At 33.1% G+C, this 20,902-nt stretch overlaps 2 protein-coding genes across 5 annotated transcripts; both read right to left on the bottom strand.

Moving 5' to 3' along the window:
• Positions 1 to 833: 833 nt before the first annotated feature.
• On the bottom strand, positions 834 to 14,564 carry LOC144849645 (uncharacterized). 3 transcript variants are annotated; one of them, XM_078706630.1, is made up of 8 exons: positions 14,468 to 14,564; positions 12,606 to 12,644; positions 8,397 to 8,593; positions 7,899 to 8,078; positions 6,660 to 6,723; positions 6,214 to 6,293; positions 5,308 to 5,450; positions 834 to 4,846 (listed from the first exon to the last, which is right to left on the bottom strand). In XM_078706630.1, exons 3-7 carry the CDS (start codon positions 8,557 to 8,559, stop codon positions 5,326 to 5,328), a joined length of 612 nt encoding a protein of 203 aa, XP_078562756.1. In that variant the 5' UTR covers positions 8,560 to 8,593; positions 12,606 to 12,644; positions 14,468 to 14,564; the 3' UTR covers positions 834 to 4,846; positions 5,308 to 5,325. The 3 variants fall into 3 exon arrangements, with proteins under 3 accessions (XP_078562756.1, XP_078562757.1, XP_078562758.1); XM_078706631.1 differs by having other exon boundaries at positions 8,397 to 8,586; positions 12,601 to 12,644; positions 14,468 to 14,563; XM_078706632.1 differs by lacking the exon at positions 12,606 to 12,644 and having other exon boundaries at positions 8,397 to 8,587; positions 14,468 to 14,525.
• Positions 14,565 to 16,023: 1,459 nt separating this feature from the next.
• LOC144850101 (uncharacterized) lies at positions 16,024 to 20,098 on the bottom strand. 2 transcript variants are annotated; one of them, XM_078707298.1, is made up of 2 exons: positions 19,972 to 20,098; positions 16,024 to 18,108 (listed from the first exon to the last, which is right to left on the bottom strand). In XM_078707298.1, exon 2 carries the CDS (start codon positions 18,086 to 18,088, stop codon positions 17,258 to 17,260), a length of 831 nt encoding a protein of 276 aa, XP_078563424.1. In that variant the 5' UTR covers positions 18,089 to 18,108; positions 19,972 to 20,098; the 3' UTR covers positions 16,024 to 17,257. The 2 variants fall into 2 exon arrangements, with proteins under 2 accessions (XP_078563424.1, XP_078563425.1); XM_078707299.1 differs by having other exon boundaries at positions 16,024 to 18,103; positions 19,972 to 20,052.
• Positions 20,099 to 20,902: the final 804 nt, after the last annotated feature.

The raw sequence follows: 20,902 nt of genomic DNA, 5'->3' as shown, positions 1-20,902 counted from the left end.
GCAGCGTCGATTTTTTTTAATTTTTCGTTGGCTTTCTTTCTCTTTTTGCATCCGCTCAAGTTCAGCAACTTTTTTAACAAGGCAATTCTTTAAAACTTTGTTTTCAGATATGTTCAATTGTTGTGTCAACTGCACAACGTGTGCTTCTCTTTGATCAGAGTAGGCCATCAAATGATGTATAGAAAACACAACATTAAAAATAATACCGAATTGATACCTGGTGATGTATCTTATATTGTAGGAAAAAGCGACGATGACAGTTCATTTATACAGGTCCAAATTGGTCTGGAAGTTGTGGTGCATTTTTAGGTAAAGTTTTTTTTGTTTGTCAATTTGGGTATGCTGAATAAAAAAAGATGAAGAATAAAAATGGAAATGGAGGATATTTCCATGGATGCTTGACAAAATTGACAACCTATAACTTTTTAAAGCCAACTGACGTGTCTAACCTCAGTTATACATTAGTTCAATAAATGTTGTGATGAAAATTAAAATGGTCGCCAATATGGGTACCATGTGTTAAACATGAATGTGTTCCTTATTATAGTGGTAACGTAACCGCGTAATTTTTTCCACGTAGAATTTGTATCTATCTTGAGCGGATTTCCGCTCATCAACCTGTTAGTCCTGCGTTTTGTGTAAATGGTCTAAGATATTCTATATATTCTATATTGTTGTTTTCCACTTACCGATTGTGTGTGTAAATTGGCGTTAACATGCAAGATAAATAAAGATATTTTTGGGTAGAAACTTGAAATAAAAAAAATGTCTGAATGTTTGTTGTACTGTGCTATTCCACTACTGACAGCCAAAAAAGGACACCAAAATTCGGTCATCATTTTATTTATATCATAGTTATACTGTAATTATCTTTGAAGAGCAACTTTTCAAAGTTGTCAGTAAATCTTATATTCATCACACATATTTTACTTTATATCGAAAAATAAATGTTCTAAATAGGCCTACTACTTTACATAATATTAACAATATAATAAACCTTTTTTTCTTATATATTTTTTTTTACATCTAAATGTACAATTACATATCGCAAGATATGGCTGGAATTTTAAGCTGCATCAAAACATTGAATTATTAAGGTGACACCACCACGCCTTGTCCTGTTTCTACTAATATCCATTTATCAACATTTTTCCTTCACCCAGCACTTAGCACTCAGTCTTCAAAACACAGAATAATATACTCCTTCCTCCCGAACACAATTTATCAATACATACATTTAGGATGTATTCTCACTTGAAAACCATGCTTATCATTTATTATTTAGCCTAGAAGTAACTTATGATTAGTAGATTATCGGATAATTATGCTGATTTAACATAACATGTATCCCATAACTTCCATAGGAGAATACTTTACTAAAATTATCTAACGACAAACATATAAATGACTTCAACGTTAAGGTAATGTAAGGGATTTTTCGATAATTATGGAACCGTTAAGACTTATTCTTCCCGGTTAAAGTGTGGTTTCTTGGGCCCATTATCGCTAGCTTACGAGGATAGCAATCAACTAAGCCTCAACGGGCCCTGTGATTAACATGTTTACATAGACTTTCTGTAACTAAATGATTTAATTTCGTTGGCGCCACTACATTTTTAAAGCTAGAACTACTGGTACAAGTCTTCTGTATCTGTATGCTTAACGTACGTTGGGCCAGGGGTCAAGATCAATTAATAGCAAAATGTTTTTATTGGCTGTTGGTATTATGTTGTTAACGTAGATCAAATAAAGAAAACTTGAATTTGTTTTTTCCTTGCCACTTTCTAAAATTTAAAATAGAGAAATTAAACTCTTCTAAAACATGAACAACCCCACCATTGATGCATAGGCCTACATATATATAATACTCTCTAAAATATTGGCTTTAGGGTAAAATTCTTCTAGTTAGGGCGGTTTACCATCAATATTTTGAGCTTGCTGTTGATGAAGTTGATGAATAAAACTACAGAGAGTATAAGTGCGGCAATTACAAAATACTAATACATTTGATACAGAATTTTAAAAGCCAGAAGATTATTAAAACACTATTGAAAAATAAAAGTTAAATACAACAAATGTTTTTTATCTACTCCCCTACAATCTCTGTATTATTTTTTATAAAAAAACAAAACATGAAATAGTGTGCTCACTAATTATATTGAATATTATTAAATCAAAACTGATTGATAGTAGGTACTGTGTTTATGGACATCGAGGGCCAGGTTTTAAAGACCCAAAACAATGATACCCTACCTTAAAATAGAGGGGAAATCTGGGTTAAAACAACAGACATATTAAACTCAGATAACATAGACACACTGTGCTAACATTAAGATTATATTTTCCTATAATTAAAGATGTATTTTCCCCCTAAAAAAATAATTATTTAAATTTTTGTTGTTAAATATGCCATTTTAATGTAACATAATAGTTATCCACTTTGACCAAAAATGAGATCGAAAAAAAAATGTATTTACTTGAAAAAACTGTAATTTAAAGCAAAAAAATTGTCAAATTAGCTGCCAGAATTTTGGAATTTAACCATTTCTTTTGTCATTTTATAAGTGAAAACAAAAATGATTAACTTTATTAAAACTACTATTCAAAGTCTAATTTAATTAATCTTCATTTTTCATGTTTTTGGGGGACAAAACATCTTTAACAACCACAAATATAATAGTCTGAAGAAAGAACTAAATACCATAAATATATGACAATGTTAAATACTTTTCTACCAGTATGGCCTTTTCAGTTATTTAGGGACATTTCATATGCGAGTAGACAGACCAAGGTGGTAGAGCCTAATATAACAGTAGGTGTGATGAAAACATCCTGAACTACTAGTACACACTAAAGCTTGGTTCCCACAAGGAAGCAACGCAAAGACGTAAGCGCAAAGCAGGCAGGTTAACCAATCACGAGGGAAGGATTCTCGTCATTGGACAACTTGGGTGTGCTGCGTTCACTTTATTTCGTTGCGTCTTAGTGGGAACCAAGCTTTGAGGTACATTCACACCTGTTGTATTTCCTGCATTGGAACAAATGAAAATAGTATTACGACGGATTAGAAAAAATTTATAACAAGTCTGTTCTGCTTAAAAGGAAGAGAAAACATTAAGATTGATCTATCTGATTTCAGATTTCAAATTTAAAATCCAGTTTGCGACTAATGACGAGAGCGTTTAGATTTAGAACAAATGCGAGGCCATACGTTACTTCAACTCACCAGACCCAGATGTGAATGGCTCTTTATGGAATGACCTGACTGCACAGGTGTGAATGTACCTTTACATACGTAAAGTCTCTTTTTTTCTTTTTTTTGTGTCTGTTCAATTACTGTCATAGCAGAAGCAGGTCTTCCCAGCCAATATCACAGATTTATTGACTAATTTTATGCACTACCTTATTTAAGCACTATTAACGCCATGTGACAAAAAAATGTGATGTGCCCATATATGTACACGATAATGTCATATCACTACCATATTTGGGCACATAGTTTTTGGCAAACTAGTTTGATAGTCTAGACTGGACTTAATGTTAATTTCCCATTAGAGACTAGGACATAATGCGACGCATCACAAGCGATGGATTATTAAAACTGCTGCTTTTCATTGGTCAACTCGATTGCACTGCGTACACGTTTTTGCGTTGCATCTCTAGTGGGAACCAGGCATTAGTATTATTTACGCCACTACTAAATTAAACTATAGAAAAGCGACTGTTAAATACAAATGAAACAATTAAAATTAAAACATGAGAAAAATGTAGTATTAAGTAACAAATTAAAATTTGTATCATGCACCATTATACTATTTTTGTTACTTAATGCTTTTTCGTTCTTTAAATTCAATGAATGAATGGGGATTTTTGTGTTTATTTTTAGCAGCATTCTAAAGGAATATTAAGTCTGTTAACGTTTTAAAAGCTTTCATTTATCGGTGACTACAACCGCAATTACTGCTTACGTCAAGAGAACTCCATTTATTTTATAAATTGCACCCAAATTGAATGCAGCAACTCTTGACAGGTATACATATAGCATTCACGCAAGAATTAAGTAGAAACAACAATCAAATTATTATGTACTATGATACCGTTAAAACAATTTAATAAATTAATAAATATAGAATCTATACTATATACTATATAATGATATATCTCATATAAATATATTGTTTTTTTTTCTGATTATATTTTCAAGCATTGATTTAAAAGCAGGGTAAACGACGGGATAACATTGAGCTAAACACCTCTTGAAGAAATAAAATACATTATTTGTGCATATCACTCTGATATTCTTTAGACTAATTGCAACCTCTATCTTTTCGTATTATCAACACCATCATATTTATTAAAACACAGAATACTATATGCCGAAGTAATCTATACAGATGTTTAAAGATAAAATTCTGCAAACATTATCTTTAAAAACGTTCAAACTGTATACAAATAAATACAACTGCTATTTCTTCTGTGCATTTAAACATATTAATAAAAGTATATTATTAATATTTTTAAAATCTTCAATAAATATTAAAATATTGATTTGATCATTAGTTAAAATATCCAAATAGAGGCAATGCATGTTAACAATTTGAATATAGAGCATATGACACCTGCACCATGCAGATACAATAAACTCTTTTTAAGAGAATTTTTATTCTACTATATTCCTCTAAATTTCTATACATATTAGATATATTATAATATAGGTAATATACATATATATTTGTTTTAAGTGGCTGCTAGCCACTATGACACCTACAATATTATTACCCCTTGTCCCATAGCAACTTTATTCGCTTGTAACATGACACCAATTACAGATTCTTTTTGTCCCTCCCTGTCGAGAAAAACGAAACAAGAAAAACATGATCATTTTCATGAATTCAAAACGATCGTTGTTACTCGCGTTTGACCCATACTTGTTGCTTTATGTTGGTCAATTTTCCATGGAGCATTTTTAAAACGTTTTAAAACATTTTCATTCACTTCCCACTATTTTAGTTTTTCTACTTTTCTGCCGGTAAACACAGTCAGTGACATAACATTGTTTGCGTATGTTAGAAATGCGCATGTTCTGTGTTCTGTCATGCATAGTCATTATTTTATTTTTCAATTGATGTTCAAAAAGCCAGGAAATAACTCAAGCTCTGTCTACACTACTGAACTAGTTCGACAAAAAAGTGTTATGTGCCCAAATATGAAAGGTAGTGATATGACATCACCAAGTCTATATATGGGCACATAATATTTTTCACATCAATTTGATAGTGTAGATTAATCAAATTTGAAACAACTTACCAAATAAGGCAAAATAATTTAAGGTTTTTCATCTGTAACCTCTTCATATATCTTATTTTGATGAGCCTCAGCTGAATGTTTCATTAGCTCCCATGCTGATAATGCCTTCTCACCACAAGCTGCACATTTCCATGAAGATGGCTCTGAAAACAACAAAGTTGATTACAAAATTACTGTAAAACCTCAAAAAGAAGCCCACCTCGAAAAAAAAACCCCCCTCTATGTGGTTTGCAAAAGTAATCTTGAAAAGAAGCCCATCTCGGAATCAAGCCCGCTGGGCTTCTTTTCATGAGAGTGTGGGCTTATTTGCGAGATAGGAAGAGAAATGTATGAGCGTGTTAAATCAATTAATGACCTCACAACCCTTAATGACCTCAAATAATCAAGCCTCATATTTATTCTACAATTTCATTTAATTGAATCTTGTATCTTTATCTTCTTCTGCTTTCTTTGCAAATTATGTATATTGGCAGGGAATATCTTAAAATCATATTAGTGTAGTAGCAATTCACACAAATTTACAGCATTCATTTCGAAAAGAAGACTTTTAGTTTGCGGTAGAAATAAAATTCCAGCTATTTTAATATGCAAAAAGACAATTCAAAAGCTGGAGTCGGAACTTTTCACTTACAACTTGTTTGATCTCCCGATTTATTACACATTTACACACATGCATACGCGAAAAACGAGAAATTGCTATGATTGGGTCAGTTTAATGCCAGGAAAATACATGCGCAACATAATACAATACAAACAACTTGTGACATCTCCAAACAAAAAACAGGCCTCTCACTGGAGTGTTTTTCACAAAATTGTCTTCACATTATGCAAACCTTTTTACAAGTTGTTACTTTTTGCAGGTGTGAAAAGAGTATTATATGCTGTTTTATTTGCAATAGGTCTTACCATCTCCAGAGACTGGATCATGTTGTACCTGTCTGATGTTACAAGACGCACCAGCAATTTTTTCCCCAACAGCACCACTTCTAAAAATAGCGAAAAACCAATAAATATGCATTATTATTTATCAAAATGGTTTCTTTCATTGTGTTCAGTAAATCATAGTTTATAACACACCTGAGTAGATCTTTGATTTATTTGATTGGAGAATCGTGGGTCACATGATATTCAATAACTACTCCACTGAACTATTACATCATCAATCAAAAGTTGAATTTTGTTATACTGTATGCCTGTTTAATGTTGTTCATATTTGTTACAATCACGCTTGACACAAGGCTAGGAAAATTTCCTTTCAGCTTGCTCAAATGTAAAAAATGATATAACACATATAAATAAATGTTTATGAGGTGGATGGTAAGAATGTTTTCATGAAAAAGAGTGTGATTTACCCATAATCAATTCGTTTGAATCCTTTTGGTCTGCCTGCATCAGGCTCACTGGCAACATATATATCTGAAATAAAGAAAGAAATTATTACAAGAATGTGTTCAAGTATTAAAATAAATTACAGTAATATATACTGTATATATATATATATGGGAAATGAGAGTTATAACAATGCAACCAAATAAATATTATCAGAAGTCCATAAAATCTGAGTACATCTCTGTTAATAATAATAATTATATAAATCCCACCCGCCTTGTACGTGAAATTTTCCTGAATTTGGGAGGTGGGACTATACCCGGGGATTTCCTGGAGGTGCATGAACTGAAAATGACGATTCTTCTTCTAGCTACGATCTAGGCTATCTAAAGCTATATTCCAATGTAGGCCTAGCAATTAGACGGCCAGGTCATCTAGGCCTAGGCAGCCTAATTGGTCTTACCTGTGCTATGCCTACTGAATAGATCCCCAGATTTCTACTTAAAAAATACCCTAAAATGTTATCTAGGCTAGGCCTAAATAAATATCGACACAAACTTGTACGATTTCTCTCGGTTCCCCATGCTCGAGCTCTGTGTAATTACAGAGCTCGAGTGTGGGAAAGATCAAATCGCATGTTGTTGCATGTGACACATAATACTGCGCAAGCTCTGGTCGGTGTAGAGGGCGTTGTTTTAGTAACAATAAGGAATAATGCACACGGTGAAAGCATGTGCAGAATGCGACGATCGGCCTAGCCTTGTTTGTTTTAGTCATTTGTCGGCATTGTTTCAAAAGACAATTTTCCTATTTAATTTGTTTATTTAAAAAAATTCACATTACACACCAGATATATTAGATTGCAAGATACTTTTACATAGGAAGTGACATTTGCTGGTACTCTATGGAAATTAACCCAAAAAACTAATTATAGCAGAAATATATATAAATAGAGGTATACTGGGATTAAATGTTTTTGTTTTGAGTACGTGTTGTGTCCGTTGGATATTGTGTTCTGCCAACAGAGCAAACAGAATGTCCATGTTTTTTTTTCTTAAACCAAATGACAATAAATGATACTTGACTTGACTTATGTCAAGAAAGAAGTTGAATTGTATTGAGTTGAAAATGTTACGGAACCAAAAGGCAACATGATTTGAATTTAATTTGCGATGATCAACCTCGAAACCATCTAGGAATCCCAATATCCATGCATGCTTACAGTGAATTAACATGATGTAGTATGATTTTCGGATACTTACCTATAGGTTGCTTAGCAACAATTCTATTATTTTCAGCTTCTTTAGCTCGTCTTGCATTGAATTCACTCGTAAACTGCACAAAACCGAAACCTTTATGTAGAGAAATACCAGTGATTCTACCATATGGTGCAAACACTCGTTCAATATCACGTCTGGTAACGTAACCTGTGTTCAGATTCCCTACAAATAACAAATAGTTTCGTTAAAAAATGATAATCTTTACAAGCTTCTAAGAGTGATAAGTATTTACTTAATAAACAAAACAACTCATTTAAGCACTTTAGTGAATAACTTCATTTAAATACCGGTTACAAGCTGTAATTAGACCTCTAGAGGTCCAATTACAGGGTTATTATATATGCATGGAGGTACCTCCATGATATATTTGACTCAATTGGTGCGAGCCTTCATCTTAGTACAAAATCACACTACTTACAAAATAACAATCAAACATCACAGCTGTAACATAATCTCGCAGAGTGAAAGGGGCAACCTTACCTATAAACAATCTGGAAGCCTTTGATTTTGGGTCGTTACTGTTTGTAGCACTGCCAACTGTACATAGATGGCTGTTGTCGCCATGATAGTAAGCTCCGTAAGTCGGAAAGCCAGGTGGAGGAAATGGACCTCCATACGGACCGTAAAATGCCCCACGATGCATTGCCAGATTGTGTTTCTAAAAAAAAAAACTAAAACCAACAGAAATTTTTGGTTAAACATATTACTACACTTTGTTGACTATTGTCTAATTGTACTGAGACAGTAAAAGCCCTTTTACACCGCCAAGCTTAGAACAAATCCATGTCGCATCCGGGTAAATTTCCCTTTCACACCGGATTCATTAACCTGGGAATGACATGGTTTGCGTGTATTTACACTGAAAAATACTAACCCGTGTAAATGTTTTAGATTAATCGAAATAGCGCCCTTTCGCGCGCATGAAGAGACACCCTAGTAACAATCTGCAAATTATACCTCCTACAATTTTTTTTATGCCAATACAAAAAAATTGAGTATACTTGTAAAGAATAATATTTATTTAAATAAAAAAGGAATAAGAAATAACTATACAGTACGTTTAATATATTAAATAATTGAATAAACAAAATCAGTCTTATCTTAATTGTATGTAAATTAAATACTATACTAGCGAGCGAGGATAGCAATCAACCGGGAAAACATACGCTGGTCTGTTTACACCACGAACGAATGCAAGTACATGGGTTCATATTTTTGCTGGCGGTGTAAAATGGGGTATAAAAATATTAATAAAAATTAAATATAAATTATTTTGTACAGTACATGGTAAAATGAAAATGTATATAAACACATGGTGTCCATGTAAATAACAGTACATGGATAAGCATGGAATTGTACAAAATTTATGGCAACATTTCTATAGTGGAAATTACCACTAACAGCGCCATATCTTCTGTCAATGTCCTTAGTCCAAAATGATCTACAGTGTAGGTCATTAGGCATTTGCTATTAGCTCTAGCAAGTCCATAGAATATATGACCCAAATGTCAGATTTTTGGCAATTTGTTCAAGGAACATTGAACTCAAGGGGTCACTTGATTAGCCAAGCAAGTTGATGGAATACAGTATATAATCTTAAGGTCACTTGATTTCTGTCAGTTCCAGCAATTCCATTTTCGACCTTAAATTTTTGCTATTTAGCCATAAGTTCATTGAACGAGGGGTCAACTGATTTATTCCTCATCAAGTTCAAAGAACATGACCTCATGGGGTCAATTGATTTCTGCAATTATTTACAAGTTCAAGGAATATATGACCTCAACAAGGGTCACTTGATTCATGCCATGTTAGTCCCAGCAAGAAAATTATGACCTTAAGGGTCACTTGATTTCTGCCAAACTTCAAGGAACATATGACCTTAAGGGTCACTTGATTGCAGGCATTAGTTCCAGCAAGTTCTAGGAATATATGACCTCAAGGGTCACTTGATTTCAGCATTAGTCCCAGCAAGTCCATAGAATATTGTGACCTTAAGGGTCACTTGATTTCTACCAAAGTTCAATGAACATATGAACTCAAGGGTTAACTTGATTTCTGCCATTAGCCCAACAAGTTGATGGAATACAGTACATGACCTCAAGGTCAGTTGATTTCTACAAGTCCATGGAATATAAGACCTCAAGGGATCACCCTATTTCTGCCATGAGATGACTTGTATACTGTACTCTAAAAGGACTAATTGATGCAGGAAATATATTAAAAACATTACATTTGAGTCTTTATTTATATACCGGCATTTTTCAATTCATGGCATGATTGGTTAATACTGTAGCTATGGTATATTTATTCATAGGCTGTCGAACTATACAACCCTTAAACTGCGCATGTCCGTGTTTCTCAATAAACATTGAAGCTATACTTGCGCTACTTGCACGACGATGTACAGGCCGCCTACGATTATTGGTTTTGAATTTAGCCAGTTTAACTTGCAGAAGTACAGCTGACTTATTATCCAGTTAAAATATGTATGATTTGGGAATATTGATTGCATAGCTGGAACTGACAAATTATCAAATGCAGGCCTTAATGACGTGTTTACTTCTTCACAGTGAAAAACAATGAACTGGGTCTGTGGTTAGGCCTACTGTACTCCAACACAAGTTCATGTTATGCATTCGGTTCAGCCTACTGTACCTGCAACCAAATTGTGTGGTACGGTATATAAAATAAATATTGTCATGACTGGGCTTTTATCGGGGCATGATTAAAAATATAGCCCTCTGTGATCTGGAGACAATACTATGTCCCCCTTGGGCTGTCATTGTATACTGTACTGTGTTACTTCAATAAAAGTATGTACACTACAAACAAAACTACTCTACACAGGTCTTTCAAAGTCAGCATATTACAGTATACACTTCAAGGTATTATGACATTTTGGAATTCCCAAAATCAAGAAATATATTTATAGAACAGAAAGAACTACAGTACAGTATTATTAACATGAATTAAACGAGGAAGTATTTTAACTACATAGGAAGGAAGCCATAGAATGAAATAAATTTAAAAGGATTTATTAAATTCAATAAAAACACATACAAATACAAAACTGTTGAATACAAACAACACATGTTAGACATAGACATCTGCTCTTTCTTTTTATTAGAATTATTTTGATTTATAGTATTCGTTTTTCTTTTTCAACTACATTTTTATCAATTTTATAAGAATACATAATTAGTAATAGTTTCAGTACTTATTCAATGCACCACCCAGTGAATTCATGATTGTGAATATGGCCAAGAAATCTGTCAAAAAATCACCCAAAAAAATGTGCCGTTCTGGGCTAAAGGAAAATGTGGCCCACCAGCTTGAAAAACTTTGATAATGCAGTTTAGGAAGAGTAACACATTTCATATTAGTGCTACAGTATAATCATAGAAGTATAATATGTAACTGCATGACATGCCATAATGACAAGCACTCCTCTGTACATCAGGGTTTTCCCCACTTTTTTCCCACACAGTTTTTAATACTGTTCAGGTTAAATTAATATTCACTTAACCTGTTCTTTTTCTTCTTTTCTTTCGAATTGATAGAAATGAACATAAAATATAAGAAACGATGCAAACAAACTTTGTGTCTGCTTAATCAAAGGGTAATCACACACATACAGAACTTGAAATACTGTTGTACATGGAAATGATCTTATTTTGTAATATGGACTTCATATACAAAATCAATAAACATTTATTTGTTTGTACTGGATACTGTACTATACTAAAAAACACATCCCACATATACTATGATTATTGGATTTGACAGAAATATGCATAATTTATTTGACTGTACAGACTAAATTCAATTTTAAATCTTTAATTTATGAGGATTTCATTACATTATTAGTACTTGCAAAGTGATCCCTACTTTTCATTCCTTACGTCAATGCCAAGTAATATTATTCTGATGGTACATTTAAATGTTCTTAAAAATTTTTATATAGTACTACTGTAGTAATAAAACCTACTGTGTTACCGCAAATACTGTACTATCTTCATCCAACATATCATTACTACTAAATACTGTATGAATTCAAAGTTTCCCTTTTCTTGAAATTGTCAAGTAAACCAGTAAAAGAGTAGGCATTTTTTTCTCTCACAGCCGAGTACTGTAAAGTAGGTATTTTTAACCAGAATACTTCGGACTATTAAAAATTCAAACTCTGAGTCTACAGTAGCATACAAATTTAGTTTTTTGCAGGGAAGAGTGAAATTGGTTTATGAATGTAGATGAAAAAGTGAGCATTTCAACATTTATTTACTGTAATGCAGTTGCAACAAACCTACATAAATAACCTGTTTAATTTAGCACGCTTTTTTGGGGTAATCATGGGTTATTGCAGTGGCTGCATCATAAACTGTTAGTTATAGTACTACTGTAAAGTGTAGTAAATAATTTGGACATGATCCCTAAAAATTAACTGTTTTTTTTTTTTTGGTTTAGCCTTCCGCATTTCTACACTATATGCCAGTACATTATTAATACATGCTTATTTAGGTAGGAACTCCTACTATAATAATATGCTTTATTTAAACATGAAAACTTGGCTCAACTAGCAGTTGTTCTTCTGCAAGGCCGTTTTTCTGTAAGCATTACAAGTACTATCTACAGTTATGTGACAGCAGTTATCCCCTGAACAATATTATCATTGAGTACTACTCACCTAAAAAAAAGGGTGATACCCTCTGCTTTCACCCACTGATAAACCTGCAAAAAAAAAAAATAATAAGAAAATCTCCACGGAAATGCAGCTTAGGCAAATGCGCCTCAACACATGTTTTAAATTTAAGAACACAAGCCATTGAACTTGGAACAATTGTGTTGATATTAAAAACGATAGTATGGTAATTTTTTCCAACTGTACAAGTCATTAATTTTCAGTAAAAATGTGGATTTATTGAAAAGGCAGAGATATAGTTTGTACAGCTTTATTATGAATTGAGATAAAAAACTCAGACATTTTAAGGTCATTGTAAATTTGATAGAATTAAATTAAAGACTATTACAGTATTTCATAAACAATATTTTTGTTCTTAAGTGACACCATGGTCAGAGGTTGAATCTGCCATTTTAAAACTAGAGACTACTGTAGCTCAAAAATGTTTGTAAATACTGTATGCCTATCACATGAAAACCATTTAGCCAATCGTACAGTAGCTACTGTAGCCAACAGGCATTCAATCTACTTAGTAACTACTGTAAACCTAAACACTGTATAAAAACATGCTCTTTAAAATCTGTATAGGAGTTCATAAAGAGATGGTGTTGTGTTTTGAGAGAGAGAAATTGGGTTTTCTAAAAACTGTAAAAATAAGAAATAGTGACTGCTTGAAAATACTAATGTAAAATAAAATACTTGCTCAAGTTTTTAACAGTTTAAAGACGAACAAAAATTATCGCAATAGGCCCGCCCATTAGTATTCGATTTTACATAAAATTATGCCGTTTGTGACGTTAAATTTGATGGAAAAAACATCTTTAAATGATAAATATGCTTGACTGGTTAAATGGTACAGTTAAATTGCTGTGTGGAAAATCCAAAAAATGACTAGAGGCCTGGCTAGCCTACCACTATGAATTATACTACATAGTGTATTGTAGAGTGTAACACGGAAAGGCATAGTACAACCAACAAGGGATTATTGTAAGGCCTACCTGTATGAAATTACAGGCTACACAGATGACACGATGTTCAGTAAAATCTACGCCCGGTATCGCCTGGTAGAGTTTCATTAAATGATGATGATATATACATAAAAGTTAAATTTACCACTAGTGGATATTATTTTTTATCATAAAAGTCTAATGGGTTTTACTGGATGTAGGCCTACAGTAGATTAATCTAACCGGTTGAAGTTGCATCGGCCTGGCCGCAGCAGGATTGACAGAATGGAACTGATTTACAAACGATACACTCGGGCCTGGCTATCTGGCCTAATGTTAAGACAATTGGGCCTGTCACAACAAATATGGTCCGGGGCCAAAAACAGTCCGGTCGGACCAGTTTTGGCTGTGAAATTTGTGGCTAAAGGCAGTGCGCTTTGTGGATCGATCTTGGTTTGACAGGCCCAACAATTAAGACTATCGGGACCAACGCCTATCTGTTTACCTCTACCCAGCAATAGCTTCTTTCTGTCGATGGCAAACCAAATCATTAAATGTCAAATTTGAGCAGACATTCAGATGACATGTTGAGAAACTACAATAAAAATATTCTTTGATTTACGCTGATTTTAATCTAGTAGAGTTGAAATATTCGTATTGTTTTAAATACTGAAATTTTGCATGATTTTAACAACAGCTGGTCGCCCAAGCAGTTACGAGCCAGGCTAGATTATTAAGATGATTAGCCACGAAGAGCTGCAGTCGTCACACGTCAGTGAAGCCAGATATAGCTTGACAAACGGGCCTAGCAAATTTATTTAACACCATCTGTTTGCACTGTCAATACATTGACACGACAAAATAAACGTTCAAATATGTTAATTGATATTTTACACATACAAATCTAAAATATATACAATGATTACCAAATAAACACCAGGTTCTTCAGAAAAAACAACCTGTCACTTTCCAAAAAGTCCGTCAGTTTTTCACTGGAGGAATAAAGTGAAACGTGTGTGTGTTTTTCAGGTCACTCCTAGGTCATGAGAAAAATAAAAATAAGTTGCCAGGAACTCACACATAATTCACTCAAATTTATACCGAAGTAGGTAGCAGCAGTGAGTATGCGCTGGAATAAAATCATCAATGTTCACGTCTCTCAAAAGAGACGTGAACATTTAAAATAAAAGACTCCAATTAAGAGGTCTCTAATTAAACCACTGTACAGCGACCTCTTACACCTACCCTTTATCCGTACCCGTAAGTTGCTCCCTTAAAAAAAAGAAAGAAAGAAATCTTCAATTTTCGAGAGAAGTTTCCCCTCTAATTAAAGACCACTTAAAATAAACTTTTAGAATTGTATCTCAGAGTAGATATCTATTTGAAGAAAAACAGACAAATAGGCTTATTGTTATAGGCAAATTGTTGTATATCACAGTTGGTTAAAATACTAAATTTTATACTATTTTAGCCAATTCCAACTTAAAGTGTTTTCAAGTGCAAATAGAAAGCTCTTAGCATTACTTTTGGTAAACGATCTTCCTCAATGTTTTTCAATCTTTTGAAGTAAGATATTGCTCCATCAGATAGAATGGACCCAATCGATTGCCATCCTAGGTCACCATAAAAGGCTTCATATAAGGCACATATAATGGTATTTTTAAAAGATATTTAGCCATTTGATATTGTATATATTTTCAACTTTTTGAATAGACGTTTTTGCTTTCACAAACCAATTACTGCATGCATACAGTAGTACGTTATACTTGGTATTCCAATACATTTCCAAAGAATATTATTTTGTTCATTTTGTCTGATTGCATTTATGTGCCAACGATTAATTAAAAAACTGTAATGTTTTCTGATCATAATTATGTCTTTTACGTGCAGAGTGGTGTGCACTCAAATTTGTTTTTATATGACTAAAGCTATGTCTACATTATCACAAACTAGTTTGCCAAAAAATGTGATGTGCCCAAATATAGTAGCGATATACCCAAATATGGTAGTGATATGATATCATCATGTCCATATATGGGCACATCACATTTTTTTGTCATGTATAAAGTTTGATTGTGTAGAGAGGGCTTAAAGGCTGTGGTTTTATCATGAATCTCCTTAATTTATATACAGTAGTCCTTTATATTTTTATTTGTGCTGTTCTATCTGGTTAGGCTATACGACGTCATCACAAAATCATCACTATTGAAAGCGCCGCGCGCAACAGCCAAGAGGACGGTTTATATCATATCACACTAGCGGAATGAGACATTATACGAGATCTCAGATTTATATAGGCCTATGTCCTTCAATTTCATTCATCCATGGTTACAAATATCAATAGCATCAATTTGGTCAGGCTTTTGCACTCAGTCCATTCGGAATCCAATTCGTACGTTGTAAAGTTCAAGTCACCTAAAACGAAGTCTTCCTCCTTAAATGTCGGTCTGATCATCTGTTCGAAACGTATGGTTGGTTATGGTTTACATTTATTAAAACTTATATCAAATTAATTGTATCAAATAACAGTATCTAGTAATAATGGACACATCTATGCATGTGTGTGTGTCTGGTAAACGTATATATACAAACAACATGTTAACAACAAGATAAATCTGAATAATTATAAAGAAAAAAATGCATAGGCCTATACTTAATTATTGCCTGAACAAAATATAATGTAGGCCTAACTAATATTAAAGGATGATTGTCCATGATAATGGAAGAAGACAATTTGTTTTACCATGTATTATAAAAAGTTTTCAAAAAAAGTTTGTATCTATAACCAACGTTACGTTACACAATCATCTAAGTTATCATCACAATAATACTGATATTACGTTGTATGTTGAACTCTAACTACAGTATAGCACCGTTTTACGAACCAGCCTACAAAGTTATTTGATTATTTACAGAAATTGTAATCGTTCTGATTTGTTAAACAAATAGTTATTGCATATAATCTAATTTGTGAGACAGACATCATTAACCATTCGGTTAATCCCACTATCCTAATTTGTACGAATCATTAATAAACATGCTCTAATTAAAACACGTATTGCATTATATACTAGTCACACATTTAATATAAGTTTAGTATTGCTTAATACAGTATATATCAAAGAAAGGCGAATCTGTTTTTGAGCAAATCGAACATGAGCTCTGATTAAATTGCAAATTATTCCGCAGTAGTAGAATATTATAACTACACCGCATTAACGCATGCGCAGCGCATCATATTTCTACAAATGTTCGTAATCATTTTCTTTTTGACGCTCCCTTATCTGCCATTAAAAAAATCATAGGCCTACATCTATTACTCTTCTATGAACACATGAGCTAAACAATTGCGTGTAACTATATGATAGAAATAGTACCACAATAAGTACATTACCAAAAGTGCGATATTCAATGTTCAAAGCCTATAAATACTTTTCATGTAATAGGTAGGTAGGAAAATCATGAATAATTCATCATTTATTTATGATAACAGTAATGCTTTAAAAAAATCCCATCTAGGGAATGTCAATTCAACTGTTTCCTTCTACAAATATTACACACCTACTAACATCATCGGATCTATCAATTAAAATCACACCGTGCCTAGTGTAGCCTACAAAAATGTCTACCATAAATTAAACAAAACTTTGGCAGTATTAATACCTTTCTTATTACTTAATTATGTTGTCCATTTCTGTTACTAATGAAAAATTGAATTAGTTGCTAACTGTTGTACGCTTTTCGTACAACTTATCATAAAATGGTTGTGAAATGTTAACATATTCTTGCACTATTTCTGGCAAATCTTCAAATTTTGGAAGTGGTTTGACAGATCCAGCCACGAATCCACCAGCGCTTAGACTGTTTCCATGAAAACCAATCATCTTATCTATGTTAAGGTAATCGTCGTCAGCATTCCATTGAACTGGCTGCTCAAGACCCCAGCTTAACATTTGCTCTGAAAACTCCAAACCAACCTCGTCACAGAGTATCTTCAGAATACCTTTTGGGTTTTCAAGGAGATCATCCGTATCCAATACGAGTGGTTCCTTTCCAGTTTTATCTACAACATAATTGTAGAGCTCATGGAGTTCTTGAAAACCAAGACGAGGAGTAAAATATGTTTTGAAAATTTCGACACCTAATTCGGGGTTAAAACTTTTCCAAACACGATACATTGACAGGTACGTCCTGATTGGATGACGTATGAGAAACGTATGTTGGTAGCCATCGGGTATTAAGTCATAGTTGCCGTTGAGATTAAAAGCAAAATCTTTGGCAAAAATAACTTTCTTACCCTCAAATTTCATTTCCATCTTTTCTTTAGTCGCTTGAAATGACAGGTCTTTTCTCATTGGTAGTTCAACTGTTAGATACCGCCGAAAGCGTTCGGGTCCGAGAAAAGCCGATGTTGTGAATGGTTCGTAGAAAAGTTCGACATCGGGCACGCACTCCATGCTTCTCATTAAGGCGGTTGTGAGAGAACGTGGCTGACTCCAAGCAATGAAGCGTATTTGTTTTAGCTTATCCCTACTTTCAGAACTCATCTTGCGAGTTTTCAGCTACTCTAAAAAAAAAATATAAAAAAAACCGATTTAATTGAAAAAAACTATAAAATCACAGTAACTTGTAGGCTAGACTTGTCTTAAGTCTAAAGTTATTTTATTTGATATTTAGTCCACAGTCGGCGTTTCGATTTTTGTCTTGAAACTTTTTTTCTTATTCAAGCTCAAGTATTATACATATGCAACATCTACATGTCTTTATCCAGTAATACTTTTACCATATACCAATACCTCTTCAATTTCATTCGCTCGATTGTGAGCCAAATAAACTGTAATTTGGCGATGATGTACTGCGTTCTTTAACATGCACATAGAGCACGGTTTGCTATCTATATTCCCAGTTTGAACACACGGATAGCGAATGGGATTCGAGTGGACAAAAAGAAACCGTATACGGTTCAGCGCACAAAACAGTGACTACCACAAAATTAGTGACAGATGTGTTAGTGCGCAATCAATGATAATCAATTTACGGTTTAATCATCATCATTTAATTAGTTTATCTACTTAAGAGTTAACCGAGCACAGTATCGTAGCAGCCAATAGGAGACTAAACTAAACCCTTGAAATGGTCTCTCATTGGCAGTAGTAAAACTTGGCTTAATACTATTTTTGAATTGATAATATTTCAGTTATTAATTTCAATAAAATATTCCTCTTGTTTGTAAGTACAGTAGGCCTAAGCTGTTAAAACCCAGTGGTGCACTAAGGCTGTCTCAGAGCGGAGAGTGATGAGATGGAAAACATTCCAAATTAGCGTGTAGGCGTTAATCGAGAACTGTTGTTTTAGAAGTGAAAATGTCCACACTACATATCCATTACTTAAATATTGTATTATTTTAGTATCATGCAATATTATAATAATGCTTGCCAATGCAACAAATTTGCAATCAACATAAATTCGACGGTTGTTCCGCTTGATACAACACAGAAAAAATAAAATGACAGATAATCGCAAGCTTATAATATATTAACATAATATAATCGTAAAGTAGCGCATATATATTTGATAAAAAATGAAACACATGTTTTTAATTTCTATTTCAAAGCGGGAAGATTGTCATTTTAAAAACATTATACTAACATTTTTCCCAGGATGTTTTCCAGTTATATGCCCATGAGAATCATACTGAGGCCTACATGTAATTTCTATTTTAAGGCAATTAAATATATAGTCTTCTTATAATACCGGATACGACGTGTTTGTAATCATTGAGTAAAATTATATTATGTCCAGCTAGACGATCAATAGGCTACAATTAATGTCAGTCATGTGTACTAGCTTAATGAGTAATGCAATCTCTCATAATAAAGTATGTGTACCACATTTAGAGGATCGCTGTGAATAACACTTATAATGATAAAAAAAAGCATTTAACGTCAGAATTGAATAAATTATAAATGAACGAAATTTGATTATATTACGGTAGGATGAAAATAATTCGTGATAATAATTAATAAGGGTGGTGGCGTGTAAAGGATGCGTCCCCACTATCCATTCTAAATTCACCACCATCTGAATGATTCTGACATTGACAAACAACATTTTATATTGATAATAATTGATATTTAAACATGAAATATTACTAGACGCCGGACTAATGTGAATGTATACGTAAGGAGCATTTAAACTTCCTCAAATTCAAACAACGCTTTAAATCTTTCTGTAAAAACAAATTAATATGGGCCCAGAATCTCCCACATGGAGGGTTCACGGTTTGTGTTCATTCCAGCGTATCATATTATGATACTCTCATTAACATAACACTTAAAATATTATATCTGACAGAATTGTACCATGGCGGTAAATTGGTCACGCGTTTACAAGATTAAATATTCAAAAAACAAAAATATACAATACCTACCCTTTTTCTTTCAGAGAATCACAAAGAAGCTGTGTTTGTGTGTGAATCTGTGTTCAAATTATGAAGAATCTGCTTATCGTATTGGCGATGGCCAGAAAGATTGATCATTCATTCACAGTTTAAAGATCTACCCACTGGACTGTACCATTAAACAGCAGGGATAGTTCAGTAAAAAACTGAGTGTGTGAATGCCCGCCATTCAATTCAATTCAATTCACTTTTATTTCAGAACAAAGTCCATATCATAACACATAACAATATTCAATAAATAGATGTAAGAAGTAAAGTAAAAAAAAAAAATCTATACCACATGTCGCACATAATAACCGTCGGTTTTCAACTAGGAGTGAAAAAAAAACAAAACAAATATTATAATTGCTATACTGATACAAGTAAACATACGTAAAAGTATACATGAAATTATGTATACAGAAGTTCAATCCGTTTTCTGTACAACTTTGAATCTTTTAGAATTCGAGAAAAAACACATGTTATTAAGTATTATTAATAAAAACTTGTTTATAATTAAACATTTGATAACAATACTTAAACTAAATTAGCATGAAATACGGAACACTAAATGTACATATACGTAGCTAATTAAAATGTAACGTCACTAATACTTACAGTAAATAAATAAATAAATAGTAAATTATTACGCCCAAACTCAGCACGTCACACTAGGTCAAGTTCATAATGGTAGCCAAATATGGAAGGCCAACATAGTCAAATCGTATATAGAATGTGACAGCTCGTTTCGGAAGCCTCTATCTCATAGAGGGTTTGCTAATGGAGGTATAAAACTGTATACCTCTATGATGTGCTGATAAGTTATGTATGGCACGCCACATACTGGGATATATCTAGCATATATACCACTGGGGAGAGTAGGATATAGGCCTATACTGTAGGATATAATATACGGTAGCAT

Source organism: Antedon bifida, chromosome 8 (assembly GCF_963402885.1).
Source record: "Antedon bifida chromosome 8, ecAntBifi1.1, whole genome shotgun sequence".
NCBI lineage: Eukaryota > Metazoa > Echinodermata > Crinoidea > Comatulida > Antedonidae > Antedon > Antedon bifida.
The sequence above is the reverse complement of the archived record's forward strand: the minus strand, read 5'-3'. Positions and strand labels throughout refer to the sequence as shown.